The following is a 23014-nucleotide window of genomic DNA, read 5'->3' as shown; positions in this document are numbered from 1 at the left end:
GATTGTCATGCGAAGACTCCCACTATTAGAATTAGTTCAAGTGGTCACATGTTACGAAAAAAATAATTTTAATATCTTTTTAGTACACTTCTATCTCCCTTCATAAATTCTGGCATCGTGTCGCAACGTTTTTTTTTTGTCCTAATCGGTTAATAAGATCGTAAAGAATACACCTACCTAATGCATAATAAAAAAGAAAACAGCATGAGCATTAAGATTAAATCATATACTCCTTCGATCCACCAAAGATATGCCACAATTTTCTTTTTCGTCCGTCCACAAAAAATATGTCACATTCATTTTTAGTAGGGTCCACACCATTCCACTCACATTTAAAGTGGGACCTTTACTCCACTACCAACTTCACTAACATTTTATTAAAACTTATGTTGAAAGTAAAGTGGCATATCTTTGGTGGACGGAGGGAGTACCATTTACTTATTTAATAAAATGCAACAATCGTTTCAGTCTATATTTTTATTTTTATTTTGTTTCAGACTGTATTATTATCTCATTAACCTCATTATCATTTTTGAAATTGTATTAAATAAATCGCTGTCAAAATTCTAAATTAATAAATTTCAATATCTTTGACATTTTATAAATTAGAACTGTCAAAACGGAAAGACTATTAGAACTTAAAAACTAAGTTATTACTATAATTTATTCTTACTAAATTTATGCTAATTGTCTTCTATGAGTGGAGCTTGCTGATGGTATAAGTGGTACCTGACCTGACAAAGAGAAGCTTCCTAATGCTATTTATCCGTCAAATTAGATCTAAAACGTTGATAATACTATTATTTTTATATTTTAATTTTAATTAATTGATCGATCCCCAGATCAGCATACCCTACTGACTACTGCAATGTCAGCTGCCTCCTTTATACCTTAAAATATTTTAAGCTAAAACTCACGTAGATTAATACTCCCAATTCTTTAATTAATCCATATAATCTCAACTTGCAAATTAGAGAGAATAAAAAAAAAAAAAAAATAGAGACGCTGACTTTCAACGCTTACGGTGACAGCCTTTAATCCCTCACCCTCAACCACAAATCACAGACAAATCCAAATCCCCCACCTAATCGCCTCATAAACATATGGATCGTTACACCTTACGCATAAATATTTTAGGAGAAAACAATTTCACAAAATCCAGAAAGTAATGACTGTCAGTTAATCTACACTTGAGAGGCTGTGAGGTTAGCAGCAAGCGGGCCCCACAAAACCTCACATGCAGAATTTATATAGAGACACTTGCTCACTCCAAAAACTCCAAACCATAACACAAAACTCCCCACTTTTTCTCACACACACGCCGCCGCCGCCGCCGCCGCCATGTCAGCCGGCAAAAAAAGGTACACACTGAGCGCAATCGGCGTGAACCTGGGGTGCAGCAGCAGCTGCCGCCGCCCGAAGCTCTCCGCCGTCTTCCAGCCGAAGCCGAGGCAGCGCCGCCGCTACTCGTCCTCGAGCTCGTGGGACAACCACACGACGACTACATTCTCCTCCGCCGTGGACACCCCGTCCTCCGACACGGACTCCGACATCAGGAGCCTCCGCGCCGTGCAGGGGTTCGGGCGCATCGGCGGCGCCAGCGTGGCGGTGGAGAAGGACTCCGACGATCCGTACCTGGATTTCCGGCAGTCGATGCTGCAGATGATCCTGGAGAAGGAGATCTATTCAAAGGAAGATCTGAAGGAGCTGCTCAACTGCTTCCTGCAGCTCAATTCGCCTTACTACCATGGGATTATCGTCCGCGCCTTCACCGAGATCTGGAATGGGGTGTATTCCAATCCCTCCACCTCCTCCCTGCATGGGAGCTGCAACGCACGTCACTACTAGCTAATAATTTGGTGAGTGCTAGGATTTTATGTGTTGTGAGATTAGTAGAGAGAGAAGAGATTCGGTTTTCACAGCCTTTTTGACATGACTTTCAGTTAGTGTTCGAAGCTCAAGCAAGTGTAAATTCTTGGTGGGTTGCCAAAAATTCTGTGAAAATTGTAATCTTTTTTGTGTAATGTAATATCACTAACTATTAGCTAAATCCAGTTGTGTTTGCTTGTTTCTTCAAATTTCTCTTGTTCATACCGGATTTGGATTCTAGTCATCTTTTCAAAGAACTTGCAATACTGATATCAACATCATTAGTTCGTATTCTAAATGTATTTATATAAAATCCAAGTTGGATTATATATAAGAGACCTGATCGATGAGAAGATGGAAGTAGTGACAGTTTGAGATGGATTTTATTTGATACTTGATTAATGTTACTAACCTATTCTTTTTCTTTATTATGCATAAATAGTCATAATTTTTTCTTTATTTTTTTTTCATAAATTGTGAATAGTCATAATGTTACTGAACAACACACGCTAGTCTAGTGGTAATGTTTTTCGGCTATCTGTGACGCATGGGTTCGATTACTAGGAGCTTTATTATGCATGGTAAAATATGGAGTATGAGTTAAAACGGTACATAAATTAGGAAATTTCAAGATCCTAGAATTTAATCTTAGAAAGAGGGAAATCTGATGAAATGATGGTGAAATAAATAAAGAAAATTGGGCGAATTAGGCCTGCGTGGGAGCGGCTAGCACCTACGCCTTTTCTTTTTTATACGCTTCTCTTTTCAAATCGAATCATTTTAAGATGTAACCTATGTTATCATTGCTCTTTTTTCTTCGAAAGAAACTATATTACCATTGCTTTACACACCAATTTAAAAAAATACACTTAATGATGTTATGAACAAATTTTAAAAAATTCAGCAAGGAATAAGTAATTTGTTAATTCGATTTTGACCAGATTCTCAAAATGCACATATTTATAGTAATGCAAGATTAAATGTGTCAATATCATTGAGAGCAAGGAAAGAGTACTTATAGATCAATTAAAAATAAATAGATAACATGAAGCATTTAGGAAACAATAATGCTATTTGGATAAAATATGTTCGGACAAAATATAGTTGAATACTTTAAAAAATAATTATATTTAAAATTTTTGGTTCAAAATAAAAAAGGAATTTATTTAATTTTATTATTTTCTACACATTGTAATTTTTTGTAATTTTTTAATTACCCTTTTAATTTTTATTATTTTCAAAGTACAAAAACTACAAAAAAAAATAATAAATTTTTAAAAAATATTAAAAAATTACAAATAAATTACAATGTGGAGAAAACAATAAAATTAACAAAATCCCTTTTAAATTTGAACCAAAATTTTAAATCAATCGATTTTTTAAAATATTTAATCTTATTTTTGTATGGATAAATTTTATCCAAATAGCACTAGGAGGAAACAATAGTAGATTAATACTATGATGTAAATATTTAATTTTGGTGAAACAATAGTAGATTAGTATTTAAGTTTGATGTATTATGTATTCTTCTTGGGATGGTGGCATTATTTCAGTACAAATAAAAACAATTTGTTTATGTGGTCAAAATCTTTTACCGAGTCTGCAGCTGTAGTTCTCTTGGGTGGGAAAAGATAGACCTTGGGATTTGAAAATTAAATTAATGAACAAAATAAAATATGAATACAAGTGCAGCATCTGTTTTAATGCAATTGAATGAGGCAATTAATATTTGTGTGGGTACTCATACACACACACACATATTCACAAAGAGTAATGCTAAACTGCCACAATGTGGCTGCCCACAATTTACTTAAGTAGAAAATAATTTAATTTATTTAACTTATTTTTTAAAATAAAAATAAGATTTAGTCATTTTATCATATTCTCTACATTATAATATTTTTTTTGCAATTTTTTGGTAACTTTTTTATTTCTATTAAAAAATAAATTAAAAATAAAAAATGCAAAAAAAAATTAAAAAAATAAGTACAATATAGAGAATATAATAAAATAACTAAATTCTATTTTTATTTAAAAAAATAAATTAAATAAATCAAGATTATCCTTATTATATTAGTGTGTGGGTGGCCACAATGTGGCTGCATAGATTTATTGATTCACAAAACCTCTTCACCTCTTCCAATAGTGTCTGTCATTCATATAATAAATATTTTTAGCTTTTTTCTTGGACACGTGGCCGACTTTCATTAGTTTTCTTTCTTTGATTGTTCTTAAATTTTAACTCATCTGCAATTTGTGATTCCCCTCTATATTTCGGCATTTCCCATTTCTCACTTTCGATTATGTATTGCACAACCAATTTTTCAATAAATATTCATGAATAAAAGATAGAGTCGTATTAATTCCACTTCTTTGATGGAAGTTGAATATTCTATCTTGTCCTAATTAATTGCTATTTTAATGACTTTTATGGTTATTAACTTTTTTTAAGAAGAATTAACTTAAATAAAATCTGAATTAGTTGAAAACTCATTATGGGCTATTTATGATGTAAATGATAAGAGAGAATCAAGAGCTAACGTTAGTTAAAATTTTAGGTGTTTATTTCAAACAAGGATAAATTAATTAGAAGCAAGGGTAAAACTATTATTGAAAAGGTGGATTAATTTGTAACAAGAATCTACATATGAATTTCCCAATAAAAATAAAAGCATTTCCACTCCACTGGTTATTATGGTCGAAGTATACAATTAAAGAAAAAGAAAAAGAAATACGTGAGGTTAATATACGGAAAGGGGGAGTTTTATATAAAATTGAAGGGTGAAAATTAAAAATTTTATTTATAATATACTTCCTCCATCTTCGAAAAATCGTCCATCTTATTATTTTGGATCGTCTTCAAAAATATGTACTTTTCATTTTGAAATATTATCGCACGATATTCCCTTTATTTTTTTATATTTATTCACATAAACACTATCATACATTATCATTAATCTTTTGTAAGGCGAGATTTCTTCTCTATCCACAATATACTTATCTAATACTCAATTCATTTTCATAAAATGTATTCAGTTTTATGTTTATTAAATTTTTCACTCACAATAAAGTGAGACTCTTATTCAACTCATAACATATTTAATTACTATTTATTTTATAAAAATTTGTACTCCCTCCGTCCCCAAAATAAGTTCCTCTTTGGGGACGGCACGGGTTTTAAAGAAAAGTGGTAAAATGTATTGATAGTAGAGAAAAATATGTTATACTCCCTCCGTCCACGAAAGAACTTCCTATTTTTCCTTTTTGGGACGTCCACAAAAGAACTTCCTACCTATTTTCGGATTATACCCCACCACTTATAATCCTCTTACTTTTCACTTTTCACAACTCTCAATATTAATTATAACACATTTTCACAACTCTCAATACACTCAACTACCTTTTATCCACTCTCAATACACTCAACAATATTTTTTCTTAAAACTCGTGCCACTCCCTCCTAGGAAGTTCTTTCATGGACGGAGGGAGTAATTAGTATTGAGAGTGGTGAAAATGTGAAAAGTAAGAATAAATAAAGTATTATTAGTGGTGGGGTAGTTGTCCAAAAATGGAAAGAAAGAAAGAGGAACTTATTTGGGGACGTCCCAAAAATGAAAAAGATGAACTTATTTCAGGGACGGAGGGAGTATTATTTAAATATTAATATTTTTTATAAGGATGAAGAAAATATTTTTTAAAATTCATGCTCTAAACGGTAAGTATATTTCTCAAAGATGGAGGGAGCGGTGGTGATGGCTTGGGGCGGAGGGGCATGCGGCAATGGCCCTGTGTGAACACGTGAGTCAGTATTGTTTACATATCTTTGTAAGATTGGGAATTTTCGAACGTTAACACAAAATTAAAATAGTTATACATCCAAACAGTGTAAATTAATTAATGTCCCCTGCCACAGAGATATTTGATTGCTGAAATTGAATGCTTAATTCAGATGATGTGATGTGTGATATGGATGTGATGTACAACTAATTCAGTAAATGTAATTTTTTATTATAAATTTAAGTTTTTATAAAATTGTTGTGTGCTGAATATGTGTTTTAGTAAAATTGTTATAATTGGCCCTCAAAAAACAAAAAAATGTTAAAATTGAAATAATCTACAATTTATAATAATAGTGTTAATATGAAAAAAGTATAATAAATATGCATTATTAGTTCAAAGTTAAAAGTTGAAATAAATGTACAATTTATAGTTAAATATAAGAGAAAATGTAGAATATATTAATTCAAAAAATGAAATGAGACTATTTTTTTTTAACAAATCAAAATGGTTGAGTGAAACTATTTTTCTTGGATAAATGTGCATTATTAGTTAAAAATTGAAATAAAGTTATAATTTATAGTTTAAAAAATGTAGAATGTGATAATTTAAAAATCTGAATAAAATTATTTTTCGTGAATAAATTAAAATGAGTTAGTGAAACTCTTTTTCGTGTGAATAAAAAAATGGGATATTTTTTGGCGAACAAATCAATACGAGTAAATTGAACTCTTTTTTGTGGAGGTGAAATAGTAGTAATATTTGGTTGGTATTTTAGTAAATTTGATTATCTCAATTCTCAACTCAGCGGTTCCTTGGGAAATCAATCCATTCCACTCGAGTGTTTTCTGCTCCAACAATTACTGCACTCTCCAATAATTCAATTTTTCTTTTTTCTTTTTCGTTTCCCCGTTTTACTGTTCAAATTCATGGACCACTCACTCCCTCACTCGATTTGATATTTTCGTTTTTATCATAATGTGAGAGATGATTTTGAGTTTATATTTTCAGATAAAATCTCGAAAATTAGATACAGAATCGAAGAAAACTTCTTGTCACGAAATCCTTGAATTGAATGATTTTTTATAATGTTTTATAAAGCTTAAACGAATACTAAGCATTAAATATTTTGTGTGAAAGTGGTTTGTCTCCCCTTTTAGGACTTGGATTCAAATACGCAATTAACAATAATGGCAATAATTTGTATGTCAATTAATACAAAGATCCTAAACATACAAACTTTTCCAATTTTATATGAGAAGCCACGTGATCGATTTTTTTTTCTCATTAATACAATTTAACTAAATTCAAAACCATAAAAAATAAAAAATAAATAACTACTCCATCCGTCACAACTTTTAGTATCCATTTGAGAACGGTTAGGATTTGAATCATTTGATAAATTGATTTAGTGTGTTGTGAGTGAAATAAGGATCCCACTTTTTATGTGAGTGTTAAAATAATAAAAGTGGAGTAAGGGTCTCACCTACTTTTACTAAAAATAAAAATATATGAAACGACTAAAAAAGAAAAATTGAATACTAAAAATTGGGACGAACGGAATAACAATCTTCTTTTTTTTTCTTTTTTTTTTCCTGCCCGGGAACAAAGTGATGAAGCAAGCTTCCGTCATTGAGTAAATGACGTTTGGTAGCATGAGTTATCAAGGTAAAACTTAATTTCTTCTTCTTTTTCTAATTAGGATATTTTATAGAAGAACTTATTTTTTCTCTCTTTTCCTATTTTCATTTGGGTAAATATCACTTTAAACCTCAAATTATTTTCGCACTATCAATTATATCCTGAACTATCGAAAATAATTTTTTAAACCTTGAACTATCAATTTTGTATCAATTGTACCATTCGTTCATTTTTTTAGCTTCAAAAATTTATCGTGGCTCACCGAATACCACAATGTATTTAGAATCATTTTTTTTTTACCTATATTATATAAAACGACGTGATTCTATGCATTACTCATTAAAAATTAAAAGGATGAAAAATGGATAAAGGGTACAATTGATACAAAATTGATAGTTCAAGGTTTAAAAAAATATTTTCAATAGTTCAGGATATAATTGATAGTGCGAAAATAGTTTGGGGTTTAAAGTGATATTTACCCTTTTCATTTTATAAATTTTAATATAGTCATCCTAACTATCTTGATACATTATTTTTTTTGAGTCATCTCAATTATCCAGATACATTTTTTTATACACCTTTCGTCCCTGAAATAAGTCCCTCTTTGGGAACGGCACGTGTTTTAAGGAAAAGTGGTAAAGTGTATTGATAGTGAAAAAAAATGTGTTATAATTAGTATTGAGAGTGGTGAAAAAGTGAAAAGTAAGAATAAATAAAGTATTGGTGGGGTAGTTGTCCAAAAATGGAAAGAAACAAAGAGGAACTTATTTTAGAGACGTCCCAAAAAAGAAAAAGATGAACTTATTTCAGGGACGGAGGGAGTATGACAAAAGTTTTTCCCTTGTGTGCGTGTGTTGGCCAGGCGGTAAGGATTAATACCTAAGATCAAAGGTCTTGGGTTCGAGTTTCATATGGCGTGGCCTTTAAATTTCTTATTTAATACTGTTAATTTATTAAGTAAAATCCCTTTATTTATTTTTTTACTTTTTCGCATACCATACTTAACATACTAAAATATTAATTTCTTAAATCTCGTGCCCAAATAATTTATCTTAAAAATTAATTTCTTAAATTTTGTGCTCAAACAATTTGTTTCAAAATAAATGAGGCCCAAGGAGTATTAAACATAATAAAGAATAGACAATCTCTCGGGGCCTGTACAAAAAAGACATGAAAGCCCTCCAAAAATGTACTTGAAAAAACATATAGTGCCTTCCAAAAATTAGAGCAACACTATCGAACTCCCTAAATTATGCATATCAGTTCAGATTTACTTCTGTCTGTCCAATGATTGAACCTACTTTGGTTTTTTTTGCCCCATATTGTTTTTTTCCTACATGCTATAATCATTATATATTGTGTACATTCTAGGAGAAGTAATAACACTTTAGTTTGTTCTCTTTTACTTCAATATATTGGATTTGAGGATAAATTTGTAGCTGTATTTTTTATTATTCCATTATTAAAACTTCACTCTGGTAATTCACATTAATTTGGAAGTTCATTACAAATTAGCCAAAACATTACATTTAAAATCTCTAAATTTTTTCATAGAAAGGAAGACCGGAAAGGGGAAGTGCATGTGAGGAGCAGTGTGTTAGTGGGAGACATCTTTTGTTGCCACCTGAGAAAACATATTGCTTGTTCGTTAACAGAATTAACAGCAAAATCTGGGTGGGGGAGAAGATATAGAGAGAGAGAGAAAGAGAGGGACAAGAATTTGTGGATGTTGAGATGAAGTGGCAGCAAAATTCAAGGCATGGGAAATAATTTTGTTAAATAAAAGGAAATTGATCAGGAATTGATCATGATCTTTTTTGTGGCTTTTGTTAAAACAAGTGTAAAGGCAACATTTTCGTTGAGATAAAAGATCTTTTGCAAGTATATAAATCCCTTGTCAAAAGTAGACTTCTCAAAAGAGGGGACTTGTGGTCTCCCATATGCTTCATTTATTGAACGGTAGGGCTGGGCATTCGTGTAATTCGAGTCGAAATTGAATCAAATCGAAAAAATCGAATTCAAAATATCCCTAAATTTTTAATTCGAATCAAATCGTTTCACTGACCAAAATAGAACCGTAATTTTAGTTCAATTTGGCACAAACCATTTTTTTTTTTCGAAAACCTATAGGTTACTACACGAATTTAGTTTAACACTCAATAATGCACGATTTCAAAAATTAAACAATCAATTAATTTTACAATAAGGTTGGACGAAAATTAAACAAAAAGCATACATAGAGATTTCAAAAATTAAAAAACAACAGTTCATAATTAGAAACGAAAATTAAACAAAACCGAAATTAGAAAACAACAATTCAACAATTCATTGCTTAGGGTCTTGCAAACGCGGCGAGGCTTGGGCCGATCGGCTCGGCAAGTTGCTCGAGGGCAGCGTCAGGCTGAGGCTGGAGAGAGACCCGACTCAGGCTGGTTGTCGGCACACAATGGAAATAGTAGGGAGAAGAGGCGGTGACGAGTGTGTATGGGAGAAGGGGCAACGACCAGCGTGTGTAGCCGTGTGGGTGAGAGAAGAGGAGTGTAAAGTGTCAACCCTAAAATTTGACTTATAACTTCTAAAGTGTAATAATTATTTATTTTATATATATTTATAATATTTAATTTGTGCAGATTCAGGTTGAAAATCGCACCGTTTTTTCAAACCGAAATCGCACCATTACACTTACGAAAATCAAATTAAATCGTCATTTTTGGTTCAGTTTGGCGGTTCCGATACGGTTTTGCTCATCTCTATTGAATGAGTTATCATTATAAGTTTATAAATATCAGCAGCAGAGAGGCAAATTCAGAATTTATTTTTAGGGGGCTGAATTTGTTAAGTATGATGTCTAAAAATATTTATACGGGGGTTTGAGGACGGTAGTCCCTAAGTTAAATCTTTTTAGGTAGTTCGTACAGATCATTTTTTGTCTAAGTAAAAATCTTAATGTGTTTATGATTGAAACTCAGTCATTTACTATGCTAAATAATTGTTCTCATCCGTTTAATCAGCAACAAGTACATTGAAAGCATAAAAATCACTATATCTATACGCTTTTTTTTAAAATTATTTCATTTTCTACAAAAATAAATTAATTTTCATTATTAATACTCTCTCCCCTAATTTCATATTCCCTATTTTCATTTTAGTGTGTCCCCAAATTTCATATACCTTTTTATTTTTAGTAAAATTACTTCACATAACCCCTTAAAAATTGGGACCTTACTCCACTTCTCAAATGGGCATGAAATTGGGAGACAGATGGAGTAATTCATAATCTTACTTTAACTAGAAGATTGACTCAAACTCAAAATTGAAAATTAACTAAGTAATAGAAAGAGAAAAAAATAACACTAATTTAACAAAACACCGTAAAATGTTAAGCAATTAGCTTGGATGCTACGGTTATCAAAATAATGTACTCCCTCCGTCCCTGAAATAAGTTCTTCTTTTTCCTTTTTGGGACGTCCCCAAATAAGTTCATCTTTCTTTCTTTCCATTTTTGGACAACTACCACACCACTAATAATACTTTATTTATTCTTACTTTTCACTTTTTCACCACTCTCAATACTAATTATAACACTTTTTCACATTTTCACCACTCTCAATACTAATTATAACATATTTTTCTCCACTATCAATACACTTTACCATTTTTCCTTAAAACCCGTGCCGTCCCCAAAGAGAAACTTATTTTGGGGACGGAGGGAGTATTATATTCTCTTTCCGCTTATATATACATATATATATATATATAGGTTGGTTATAGTGAAAATTATAATTTAAAATGAGAATTGAGAACAGTGCACTGACATGTAAAATTAATTACCGCATTCGTTGTGCAATTAACTACACTCAGAAGCTCTAGGATTCAAATCCATGTGGTGCATATTTATCCATCAAGATGATGCATCCACCGTAGATTTTTATAATCCAATAGTTAAGAATGATTCTCTGTTCTCATTTCAAATTTATGTTCTCATTTGAACCTCTTCATATTATATATATGGGGTAATTACCTGTAAATCCATAACGTTTACACGGAATTGATTTTTGCACCTATTTTTATTTTTCTTCTTTTAAATACCTAACCTTTAGTTTTTGGTCTGAAATTTGTCCGGTCACCAGTTTTTTCTTACGTCGGCGCCGAAAATGCCACTGTGGCAGCCGGAATAGATGAGGTGGCAGCCGGAATTGACACCTAAACATAATTTTTACATGTGGCAAAAAAATAAAAAAGAAAAAGAAAAAAAAACATATTACCCTCTTCTCCAACTTCCCCCACCTCCCCCCCACCCGCTGCCAGCCGCCACCACACGCCAACGCCCGCCGCCCCCTGCTAACCGCCAACCTCCGCTGCCCCCTCCCCCTCTCACCTGACTTTTCCTCTCTCCCTTCACACCTCACCAGTTCCAATTCTTCCAATTCCTCCATATTGGGGTCACCGATGAACCACTGCACCGGTTTTGTTTGATTCTTGGAGTAAAAACAGCAAGGGTTTAAATTAAAGCGAGGAGAAGACTCTCCGAGGTGGAGGCGCCGCCCCAGTTGAGGAGGGCATAGGCGGAGAGGAGAAGAAAGACGAGAATTGAAGCAGCGAAGCATGGGGAATAAGGTCGAACAGGTGGTGGGCATGGCTTCCGGTGAGGCTTCTGCTCCTCGAGGTCGGAATTTTGAGCCCATTCTTCTCCAAGCAGCGGCTTGGCGGTGGCGATGGTGGTGGTGGTGCAGCAGGGGGCTACGCGAATTGGTGGATAATTGGGGATCTAGGGCACGAATTGTTGCCCTTTGTGCGCCGCCGTCTGTGCTTGCGAATGTGGTGTGTGGGGTGGTGCCGGCGTTGGAGGCGGCATGGGCGGCGGCGGGTTGGGGATTGCGGAGGGGCAGACGGGATCTAGGAATGGGGGATGGACAGACGGGATCTGGGGATTCAGGGGAGGGGCCGATGGGTCTGGGGATGGGGATGGGGGAGGGGGTGGCCGGCACCGGCGTGTGGTGGCGGCGGGTGGGAAAAAGGGGGAAGAAGGGGGGAGATGTGAATTAGGTTGGGGTTGGGGAAGATGATGGGTTGGAAATTTTTTTCTTTTTTTTTAAATTTTTTTGCCACATGTAAAAATTATGTTTAGGTGTCAATTTCGGCTGCCACCTCATCTATTCCGGCTGTTACAGTGGCATTTCTAGCGCCGGGGTAAGAAAAAATCGGTGACCGGACAAATTTCAAACCAAAAAATAAAGGTTGGGTATTTAAAAGAAAAAAAATAAAAATAGGTGCAAAAACCAATTCCGTGTAAACGTTATGGATTTACAGGCAATTACCCCTATATATATATGTGTGTGTGTGTATGTGTGTGTAGGAAAGAGTTTAATAGAGAACACTAAATATTCAAAGGACAGAGAACATTGAACATGTCGGTAATTCCCCTTGAACGTTAAACGTTTGTAACAGTCATTTCGTTGAACATGACGTGAATAAATGCTAAATTTATGAGGGTTATGAGATTTGACCCCTATATGTTCAACGCCATGTTCAATGAAATGACTGTTACGAACGTTTAACGTTCAAGGGGAATTACCGACATATTCAATGTTCTCTGTTCTTTGAATATTTGTTGTTCTCTATTGAATGCGACCATATATATATATATATGGGTAAGGTATAAACACTTTTCTTTGTAAATTCTGGATTATAAAAAATAAAATTTTTGCTACCTTTGGGATTCGAACTCAGATCTTGAATTTATCCAACAAGGTGGTGAATCAACCGTAAATCTTGATGATCTAAGTTGACTCAACTCAAAACACCTATTGAATTGACTCGCAATCATACGAGGTCAATCTAGTGGAGTAAGCTAACCCAAGTCTTACTATTAAGGAAGACTAAGCAGGGCATTCACTCGTGTTGGAACTCTAAACAAAAGATTGCGTCTGACACTCATGCTCCAATTAACTAATACGTAATTAAAATAAAGTGTATAAAATTATCTAGGCAAGATATCAAATATGAATAAGCAATAGATGAAATAAGCATATAAACTAGACATAAATAATATGTGTAAATCTAAGCTAGGGTTCTTGAGGAAAATTAATAATTCAATTAAATAACAAGCAGCAACGACTTCAATTATCTAGACAATGATATATATCATAAGCAGGAATTAATTTAAAAGAACATACGGAAGGAATAAGAAATACTGTAAAATCATAAATCATGATTTAATCTAGAGCAATAAGAAATAGGAAGTGAAGTCACAATAAATAAGTGAATATCCAAGAACAATGACAAAGTAAATCTCTATCTACTCAATCTAATTGTCTACGCATAAACTAATGGAAAATAACCCTAAACTAATATGGTGAAAAGAGCTGAAAAGCTCTCTATCTCGAACGACGTGCCCTCACAATAAAATAAGATTAGTTATTTAAAACATGGGCAAAAATAGTGAAAGCCAGGACCGCAGCTAAGGAGCGGGCGTAGGTGAAGTTACGGCCTTTTGGGAATTGAAAAATGAGTACGCAAGCGAGGCGCGGCCACGGAGCCACATGGCAGCTGGAAGCAAGCTGACTAGCTGAGGGCACGGTAGGGCGCGAACGAGCGTGCGTGTCGGGGCCGTAGCGTAGGGGGTCGCGGCCGCGGGGCAGGGGGCGGGCGTGTAGGGGCCAAGGCTGCGGGCGCAACTACAGGACCTTGGCGTGGGCGCGAACTACATTGCACGATGTTTTTGTTTTTGTGCGTTCTTCCTCATTTTAAGTCTGATTTTGGATCCGTTTTCGTCCACAAACTCATATAGAGACAAACTTCAATTATTCTCTATATTACTGAACTCAATTCGGACTCCATATTTTTTCATTCATTAATAAATTCGAGCATCAAATTCTGAGACAATAAAATAAGCAAAAAAGCTCAAATGAGTTAACTCTTGAATGAACTGGATAAAAAATATAAACCTATAGCACACCTAAACACCCAGAAAATCATCACAAAAGATGACTAAACAACCTCCTCTCCCCCTCCCACCCCCACCCTGAATCTATTGCTTGTCCTCAAGCAAAATCTACAAAAACAAAGTAAAGAAGCAGCTCACATGCAAACAAACACCACCAATCATTCCAACAAGCCACTCCTCATTTCCCCCAAGAACATGCTCCTTAAAAGAAGGAAATTAATATGAATTATTGTGCAACACGATTATGATAGATATCAATACGATTAGACCTGATTCTCCGCTATAAGTAAATTCCCTAATGTGGTCACCATTATAATCAAACTCTCATGTTATCTTTCAACATTTCTTTTTATAAGGGTTCTTTTTATCCCTTCCCAATAGATAGATCAAGATTCGTGAGATAAAGACTTTTGGAGTATGTCCAAACTTTTCTCACGTAATTTCTTATGCTCATGGTAAATGAAACCAGAGGAGCAGAGACCTAGAGCTATCAGGGAAATTCAATTCAACACATTACCCCATTCAACAACTTCACAAAACAAGATAAGATTGTAGGCACCACAATAACAACACTCCTTCTAGCTTCTACTGGACAAATCACATAATCAATTTCTCATGAAAGCGTTGCAAAATCAGTCAACATCCAATGAGTCACATGCAAATCAGGGAACATCAGGAGAGAACAAAAACGACACAAACCAAAATAGCAAGAAAGTGAGTCAACTTTACAAAGTATCATAGACATGCTAAAATCAAAGCAATCAGCCAAGGTAGAAGGACGACACAAGCCACAAGGCAAAACACACTATAAGATAGAAAATAATGACTCCCCCCTCCCCCACACTTAAATCATAGCACTCTCCGCAGTGCACACAAAAATAAGAGGGGAAGGGGGGGTAAAAGTAAGACTTCCCTAAAATATTGATCCATATGGTGAACCCATGACGTCCTATAATAACATTTTCGTCTCTCATCCTCTCAAAATGTTCGTCCCAAAAACACAGAACCTCCACCAAACACCAAAGACACAAGCCAACAACAACTCAAATAAAGAAAAAGAAAAAACAAAAACTAAAGGAAAGCAAGAAAAAACATGGGTTGCCTCCCAAGCAGCGTTAGTTTTAAAGTCGACAGCCCGACTGAGATGAACCCTTAACCAAAGTTTGATTGAAGCTTTAGCTGCCTTAGAGCTTGTGTAAATACATCCTCTCTAAATGCAAATAAAGAATAACTGAAAGCAGATAAAGAACACAAGGATTTTTAACATGGTTCGGAACAAGTTCCTACGCCCACGGCCAGCTGATCAAACTGACAAACACTATGGGCTTGTGCTTACGGGTGCACATCAAACCTCAGACTGAAAATATGATTTTCAGTACCAACATACTGGGTTGGATTTATCACTCTCTCTTAGTACGCTAAGACACAAATGCATTTGCAGCCCTTGGCTAAGATCTCTGAGTCAGAACAATGGTTTGAACTCCCTTAGCTTGCGGGTGCCAAGGAACCTAACTGTTTAGTTTACTGGTACTAAACAACCACTGAGTTCGGTCTCAGTCTCAAACTCGATTACAATCGCTCTTCTCACTCTAAAGAAAAGGTTATGTAATAAACCAACTAGGATTACTGAGAACAAACTCTCAAGTAATCAGAAACTAGGCTAAGGATATATATATCTTGTTTAAATGCCTAGATGTTCTAAGAGAGTTTATGTAATCAGTTGCACTGATTGTGTTATCTCTGATTGATCTCTTCTTCGATTCAATGCTTATGGAGGTTAAGCTCGAGTAGATCTTTCGATGTACCATTGTTCATTTAATCGGATTCTCTCTCTATCTCCCACCCCCACTTCTTGGGGTGTTTTCCTGAGCTATTTATAGGCAGCTATGAACAATGGATCCGTTGGTAGAGATCCCCTCTTCAAATTCTGCCGTTGAGAAATGTGGTCCAAATCTGCTCAGGTTCTTTGTCTTCATTCTCCTTTGATGAATGGAGATTTGGTCTTCTTGTCCTTCAAAATTGGTGTTGCAGACTTTTACATGAAAAAGGAAATTCTGTCCTTTTAAAGTCAATGCTCTGACTTGAGCATTAAATGCGGCATGTCATGAAATCTATCCGCGTGGCTGGAGTTAGTAAAACATCTTTTCTTTCTTCAGTCCGTCATAGTCTTTAGTGTAACTGAACTTGTCTTCAGTTGAAGTGCTTGCTATGACTCGTGGATTCTTCAGGTGTTTCCAGTGTATTTTCCATCAGTCAGGACTTCAGTTGGATTTGCAACTCTGATGCATTCAGAACTTGTAAGAAGCTTTCAGTCGAACTGTTCTTCAGTTGAGCTGTCATCTTCAATCTTCAAGACCTTAGTCTTTGGTCTAGTTACTAGAGGGACTAAAACATTTAAGTCCTGAAAGATAAGCTCTAGCTAGAATGTGCCTTCTAACAGTTTTGGTATCATCAAAATACAAGGGTTGGATATATCTTTCATTTCTCAATAATTTCCCCCTTTTTGATGATGCCAAAACTTTACGAGAACCCTAAGGCAAGGACAACAAACAAAGCTAAAACACTGGTACAATCAGAGAGTAATAAGATTCCCCCTTAACAATATAGTCAGTCACTTGTAATCAGTAAAACATCAACAAGATATGATAACAAAGCACAAGTAAGATCATATCAGATCCCGGACATGAAGTTGTTGTCATCAGGTGAAGTATGAGAGAAATAATACTTTATATATCAATCAAGAAACTGATAAGGTATCAGTCTTTGATGATGAGTGCAATGCACTTAGCAGATAAACAAAACACTACCTAAGGCAAAAGTACATACAACCTTAAGAGCTCTACGGTTTGACATGGTAGAGTTGGTACAGAGCATTTCTCCATTGAGCATATAAGTCTGGATCAGACTTTTCAGTGATTCTTCATATCTCACTGATGCTCCGTACTTCTCGCTCTATGGCGACACGGTTAGTGAGACCTTTTCTTCTTGGCGATGTGATGGTGTTGAGCAGAGGAGGAGGAACAAAAGCCATCATAGCTGCTTTCCTTGCTTGTTCAATCTGTTTGAACTGAGTTTGTTCATCCCAGTTTCTCATGAAATATTTCCAAGCATCAAAGCAATGCTTCTTTTGATCGAGCTTAGCTGCTAGAAACCATTTGGTGAAGATTTTCTTCACTCTGACCCACCAGTCACTTATCTCTCTTGGAACCCAAGTATCAGGGTTCTTCAGTTGGTTCCCATGAATGTGGGATATCAGAATCCCTGAGTTTCGATAAGTTTGAAGCTCCTGATATGGCTTCGGTGTGAATGGAGGGGCAGACATGCCTAGTTCCAGTCGTCTCCTTGGCTGAGAAGGATTATCAACATCATCACTCCTTGGCCTTTTCTTCAGTAGATCTTGAGGTGTTGATTCGTAGGCCGGAGCAGTAACAGTAGCTACAGGTTTTCCTTTGTCTTTGATTCTGAGCTTGGTCTGGATGGATTCCATCATTTCTTCAGCCTCTTGATTTGCTCGAGTTGAAGGATCAAGATTTTTCAGGGGTCGTAATTTTTCATTTCTTTCCCCTTCATATGATCTTTCCCTATTTTTGGCATTATCAAAAAGATGATCCACAAAATCCCATAGGGTGTCGAGCTCTCTTCATACAGAGCTTGCACCAGCGTGATCAGTCACACGATGAAGTTCGGCGACTCTTCATTCCAGAGAGTGTAGCCTCTCATGCACTGGTTGCATTTCTTATTTGGCAAAAGTGTGAAGAGCACTCCCTATCATTTGGTTGACATTCTTTCCTGTGACTAGGGAAGTGATCCTGAGGAAAAGTTGATCGAGCTGTGAGTTGAGTTCCATGAACCTCTCATTCTCCCTTTGACTTGCTTCCGTGTACACTCTGTTAGTGTATTTCATTTGTTCAAACAAGTCGTGGAAAATTCTGGATGATTGGTGACATGGTCTCAATATGACTGAGGAGACTTTCATGTACGACTTCTGATTATGCCTTCACTGATTGTAGATACTGATAGATGCAGTATTTCTCACTGAAGAAATCCTTGTACAAGTCGTCGACAAGGATTTCTACATGGCGTAGCTTTTGAATTTGTTGTGCTGCATAGGTGGTCTTTTCATCAATTTCCTCTGGAGATCTTTGATATGTTGTTGTTGAAAAAAGACTATCTTCTCCAGGGAAGTTTCTTCAGTTGGCATGTACGGACCAAATGCCAGATTCAGATTAGAGTGTTCCTCCTCAACCGTAGGAATATCTTCAGCAGCAGCATATGTTGAAGTGGAGACTTTAGAAAAGTTCCAATCAGCTTCAGTCGAGCGTTTGTCTCCTTGCTGCTTTCCAACCATAGGTGGTTGTTTTTCAGTTTCAGTTGAGATGGTTGGCATTACCTCGGATGTTGTAGCTTCAGTTTCAGTGGGCATATCATCAACGGCCACTTTTGGGGTTTCAGTGGATATACCTTCAGTCGCAGTATCCACTGTTGGAACATCAATTCCGGTTATATTATTTTTCATGTACACGTCTACAACGTTGAATGTTGAGATTCTGGTGTCAGCTGCAGGGGCCACAGACTTAGGTGTTTTTATCAATACGTGCAATCTCTTCAGTGATTGCTGCATCCTTTTCAGTGGAGACCCTCCTTCTCCATGACTTCTTCATCTTGTGGAATATCATCCACATCTTTTTCTTCTTCTTCAGTCACCTTTAAGAACCAGTCGAATTTGCCTTCATGGTCAACATTATCATCATGAGCAGCAACAACTTCTGATTATTGTACTTCTCCTCGCTGATACTTTTCAGTCTCATAGTCTGACTAAAGCTTTACAGCAGTTTCACCAGGTTGCTGCTTATCCTCAAGCTCTTCAGTTACAGCGACATCAGTCGGCTGTAGTTGATCAGTTTCTTTAATGGTTCCCATTCCATAGGATACGATAAGAGCATTCAGGTTCATTTCTTGGGGAGTTGCACCGTAATCAGCAAAGGCGGATGTGGATACTTCTCCAAGATCCACGGCCTTTTACCTAACTTGCATCCGTTGACACAAACGAGGAGGGCTCTCATGATTCAATGCAAGGCATTGGCGTTCCAGGTACGCAGAGATCACCTGCTCCAAATCATGCAAGGCATCCCACATGTTCGTGATGCCAAATTTTTTTAGTATCTCTGACTCCTCGGAGTCATGGTCAGACTCAGACTTTTTGTTATAGAGATCTTGGACTTGAGTCCTTGGAGCATTTTGGATGTATGTAAAGAAGGGGAGGTTGGTTACATCAGAATGGATCTCAGGGTGAACATCTAGTTGGAGGGAGGGTATGAACTAATGTATGAAATGATGACCACGCTCGAGGAATGTTTTATAGAGAACCTCGTACCATGGTGGTTCTTCTTCAGAGCGAAGAGCGCTAGACTCTAAGGATGATGAAATGGATGGTTCAGAAGCTGAAGTATTCGTGAGGAATACCTCAGAGTATATCTGGTATACTCGTTGAGGAGGATGAAGTAAGAGCAAATGAGTGGGATGAAGATGATGAGTGTGTAAAGACAAATGTAGGGGCAGCTCGGCAGATTGATTGGAGATGACCTGCAGCCCTACATCCTGGGAGAATGAATCCTCCCGAACCATCTTTTTCTCATTCTCACTTGGAGATGAAAAAGTGATTTCATCAGCCACCGAATGAGTAGGATACTGTTGCAGATTGGATTATTCAGCAGTCGGATGGCTTGACATCCCAAGCAAATCGGTCGAAGCTAGTTTGTCCATGGGATGTATGTTAGATAGGATTTTCGACCTTGAGGCAGTCATTAGACTGACAATAGCTGATCATTAGAGGCAGTCATTAGCTGATCAAACTGACAAACACTCTAGGCTTGTGCTTACGGGTGCACAGCAAACCTTAGACTGAAAATACGATTTTTAGTACCAACACACTGGGTTGGATTTCTCGCTCTCTCTTTGCACGCTAAGACACAAATGCATTTGCAGCCTTCGGCTAAGATCTCTGAGTCAGAACACTGGTCTGAATTCCCTTAGCTTACGGGTGCCAAGGAACCTAACTGTTTAGTTTACTGGTACTAAACAACCACTGAGTACGGTCTCAGTCTCGAACTCGATTACAATCGCTCTTCTCACTCTAAAGAAAAGGTTATGTAATAAACCAACTAGGATTACTGAGAACAATCTCTCAAGTAATCAGAAACTAGGCTAAGGATATATCTTGTTTAAATGCCAAGATGTTCTAACAGAGTTTATGTAATCAGTTGCACTGATTGTGTTATCTCTGATTGCTCTCTTCTTCGATTCAATGCTTGTGGAGGTTAAGCTTGAGTAGATCTTTCGATGTACCATTGTTCATTGAATCGGATTCTCTCTCTATCTCCCACCCCCACTTCTTGGGGTGTTTTCCTGAGCTATTTATAGGCAGCTATGAACAATGGATCCGTTGGTAGAGATCCCCTCCTCAAATTCTGCCGTTGTGAGATGTGGTCCAAATCTGCTCAGGTTCTTTGTCTTCATTCTCCTTTGATGAATGGAGAGTTGGTCTTCTTGTCCTTCAGAATTGGTGTTGCAGACTTTTACATGAAAAAGGAAATTTTGTCCTTTTAAAGTCAATGCTCTGACTTGAGCATTAAATGCGGCGTGTCTTGAAATCTATCCGCGTGGCTAGAGTTAGTAAGACATCTTTTCTTTCTTTAGTCCGTCATAGTCTTTAGTGTAACTGAACTTGTCTTCAGTTGAAGTGCTTGCTATGACTCGTGGATTCTTCAGGTGTTTCCAGTGTATTTTCCATCAGTCAGGACTTCAGTTGGATTTGCAACTCCGATGCATTCAGAACTTGTAAGAAGCTTTCAATCGAACTGTTCTTCAGTTGAGTTGTCATTTTCAATCTTCAAGACCTCAGTCTTTGGTCTAGTTACTAGAGGGACTAAAACATTTAAGTCCTGAAAGATAACCTCTAGCTAGAATGTGTCTTCTAACAGTTTTGGTATCATCAAAATACAAGGGTTGGATATATCTTTCATTTCTCAATAATTTTCCCCTTTTTGATGATGTCAAAACTTTACAAGAACCCTAAGGCAAGGACAACAGACAAAGCTGAAACACTGGTGCAATCAGAGAGGAATAAGATTCCCCCTTAACAATATATTATCACACTGGTCCAAAATTATGCATACATTTTCTTTTTAGTACGGTCCCCAAAATTATACATACCTTATTTTTAGACACTAACCCACATATAATTCTTACAAGTTTCCCCTTTTAACTTACACTATTTACTCATAATCTATTTAACAATACCCTCACTGTGGGATCTTTTCTCCACTATCATACTACAAACTTTCATGCATAATTTTAGGGGACGGGGTTTATATATAAATTATTTTTAAATTTATTTAATTTAAGGTAATATAGTTAAAATTATATTAATTTGAATCATATTCCTCAATTAAATGTTAATCTTTTGTTAGAATAATAAATATTCTTTTTATATAAATTTTTATTTAATAATATTTTGGAAAAATGTCAATATTAAAGATTTTATTTCATCTGAGCATCATCTCGTATGAACCACCCTATAGGATCATATCATCATCTAAAGCCCGAAAGACGACATCTAATGTTTGAACACCAGACTTTTGAGCACCATCTCGTCTAGACCTTAAAATACAAAAAATGAACTTTTATGCGTCAATTTTTTCAACATCACTATCTGGAGGTTTAAAAATCAAATTTGACTTGTGAGATTGTATGATTTGGAGCTTCTAATGTCACAACTAACTTGTAAATATCATTTTGTATGGAACTTGAAAAAATCTTGACAAACTTTTATGCATTATTAGCTTCAAATATTATAATTGGATTCCAAAAATCATCTCGTTTGGAGTTTGAAAGAACAAATTTAACTTGTGAGTATCATCATTTAATTGGGTTCCGAGAATCATCTCGCTTGGAGCAATTCAAATTGTATTAGTCTCAATCATTCTGCCAATTAAATATAGATTTTTTATTTGGAGAGCAAGAACTTCTTCTTGTATAAGTTTTATTTTAGCGAAACCTTATAAAAAAAATCAATGTAAAATGAGGTGAATTATATGAATTCTTCACTCGCTTGAGATTATTATAAATTTAATACATAATTAAAGAATTCTAATGTATTTTAACATCATATCCTCTATTGTTCTTTATCTAAATTCTTCATTTATGAATTACTAATTTCATAATTTATCTATTATTATTATTATTATTATTATTATTATTATTATTATTGACGAAACTGAAACAAATAAAGTTTTTAGATATGAAAAATATATTTTTCTTCCATATACAAATAAAATGTACGGATATATTTTATAAAAAAAATAAAATTTTAATTATTTTGATAGAAATAAAATAAGATTTTGTTTTAAAGTAATCAGATTATAGAATTTGTGCCTTATTATTCAAACATGTAAATCAATGACCGAACTCATTTATAATTTACATACATGTGCATGTCTCAATTCAAACTCAATTTAAAATTAATTTTATTGAAAATGAAGAAGATAAATATTATATATATATATGTATATATATATCTAAATTCATATAATATAATATATTGCAAAATATACATATAATATATATGCTTTTGAGAAATATAAAATTAATAACAAATATACATCTAATCACTAACATTCAATTAAAATCATTTATTATAAATAAATTATAATTTTTTTTTCTTGTCAGACATGTAAATCTAATTTTTATCGAAATAAAATAAATAATAAAATTTATTAATTT

At 35.1% G+C, this 23014-nt stretch overlaps 1 protein-coding gene across 1 annotated transcript; it reads left to right on the top strand.

The window, feature by feature from the left end:
• The first annotated feature begins 1068 nt into the window (after nt 1-1068).
• On the top strand, nt 1069-2078 carry LOC130996740 (transcription repressor OFP6-like). The gene has a single exon (XM_057922030.1). The coding sequence runs from the start codon at nt 1342-1344 to the stop codon at nt 1846-1848; it is 507 nt and encodes a 168-aa protein (XP_057778013.1). The 5' UTR covers nt 1069-1341; the 3' UTR covers nt 1849-2078.
• Nucleotides 2079-23014: the final 20936 nt, after the last annotated feature.

This window comes from Salvia miltiorrhiza, chromosome 8, assembly GCF_028751815.1.
Source record: "Salvia miltiorrhiza cultivar Shanhuang (shh) chromosome 8, IMPLAD_Smil_shh, whole genome shotgun sequence".
In the NCBI taxonomy this organism is placed as follows: Eukaryota; Viridiplantae; Streptophyta; class Magnoliopsida; order Lamiales; family Lamiaceae; genus Salvia; species Salvia miltiorrhiza.
The sequence above is the reverse complement of the archived record's forward strand: the minus strand, read 5'-3'. Positions and strand labels throughout refer to the sequence as shown.

Excerpts from the sequence above, each read along its gene's own strand:
- LOC130996740 (XM_057922030.1), top strand. The coding sequence starts at position 1,342 with ATGTCAGCCGGCAAAAAAAGGTACACACTGAGCGCAATCGGCGTGAAC.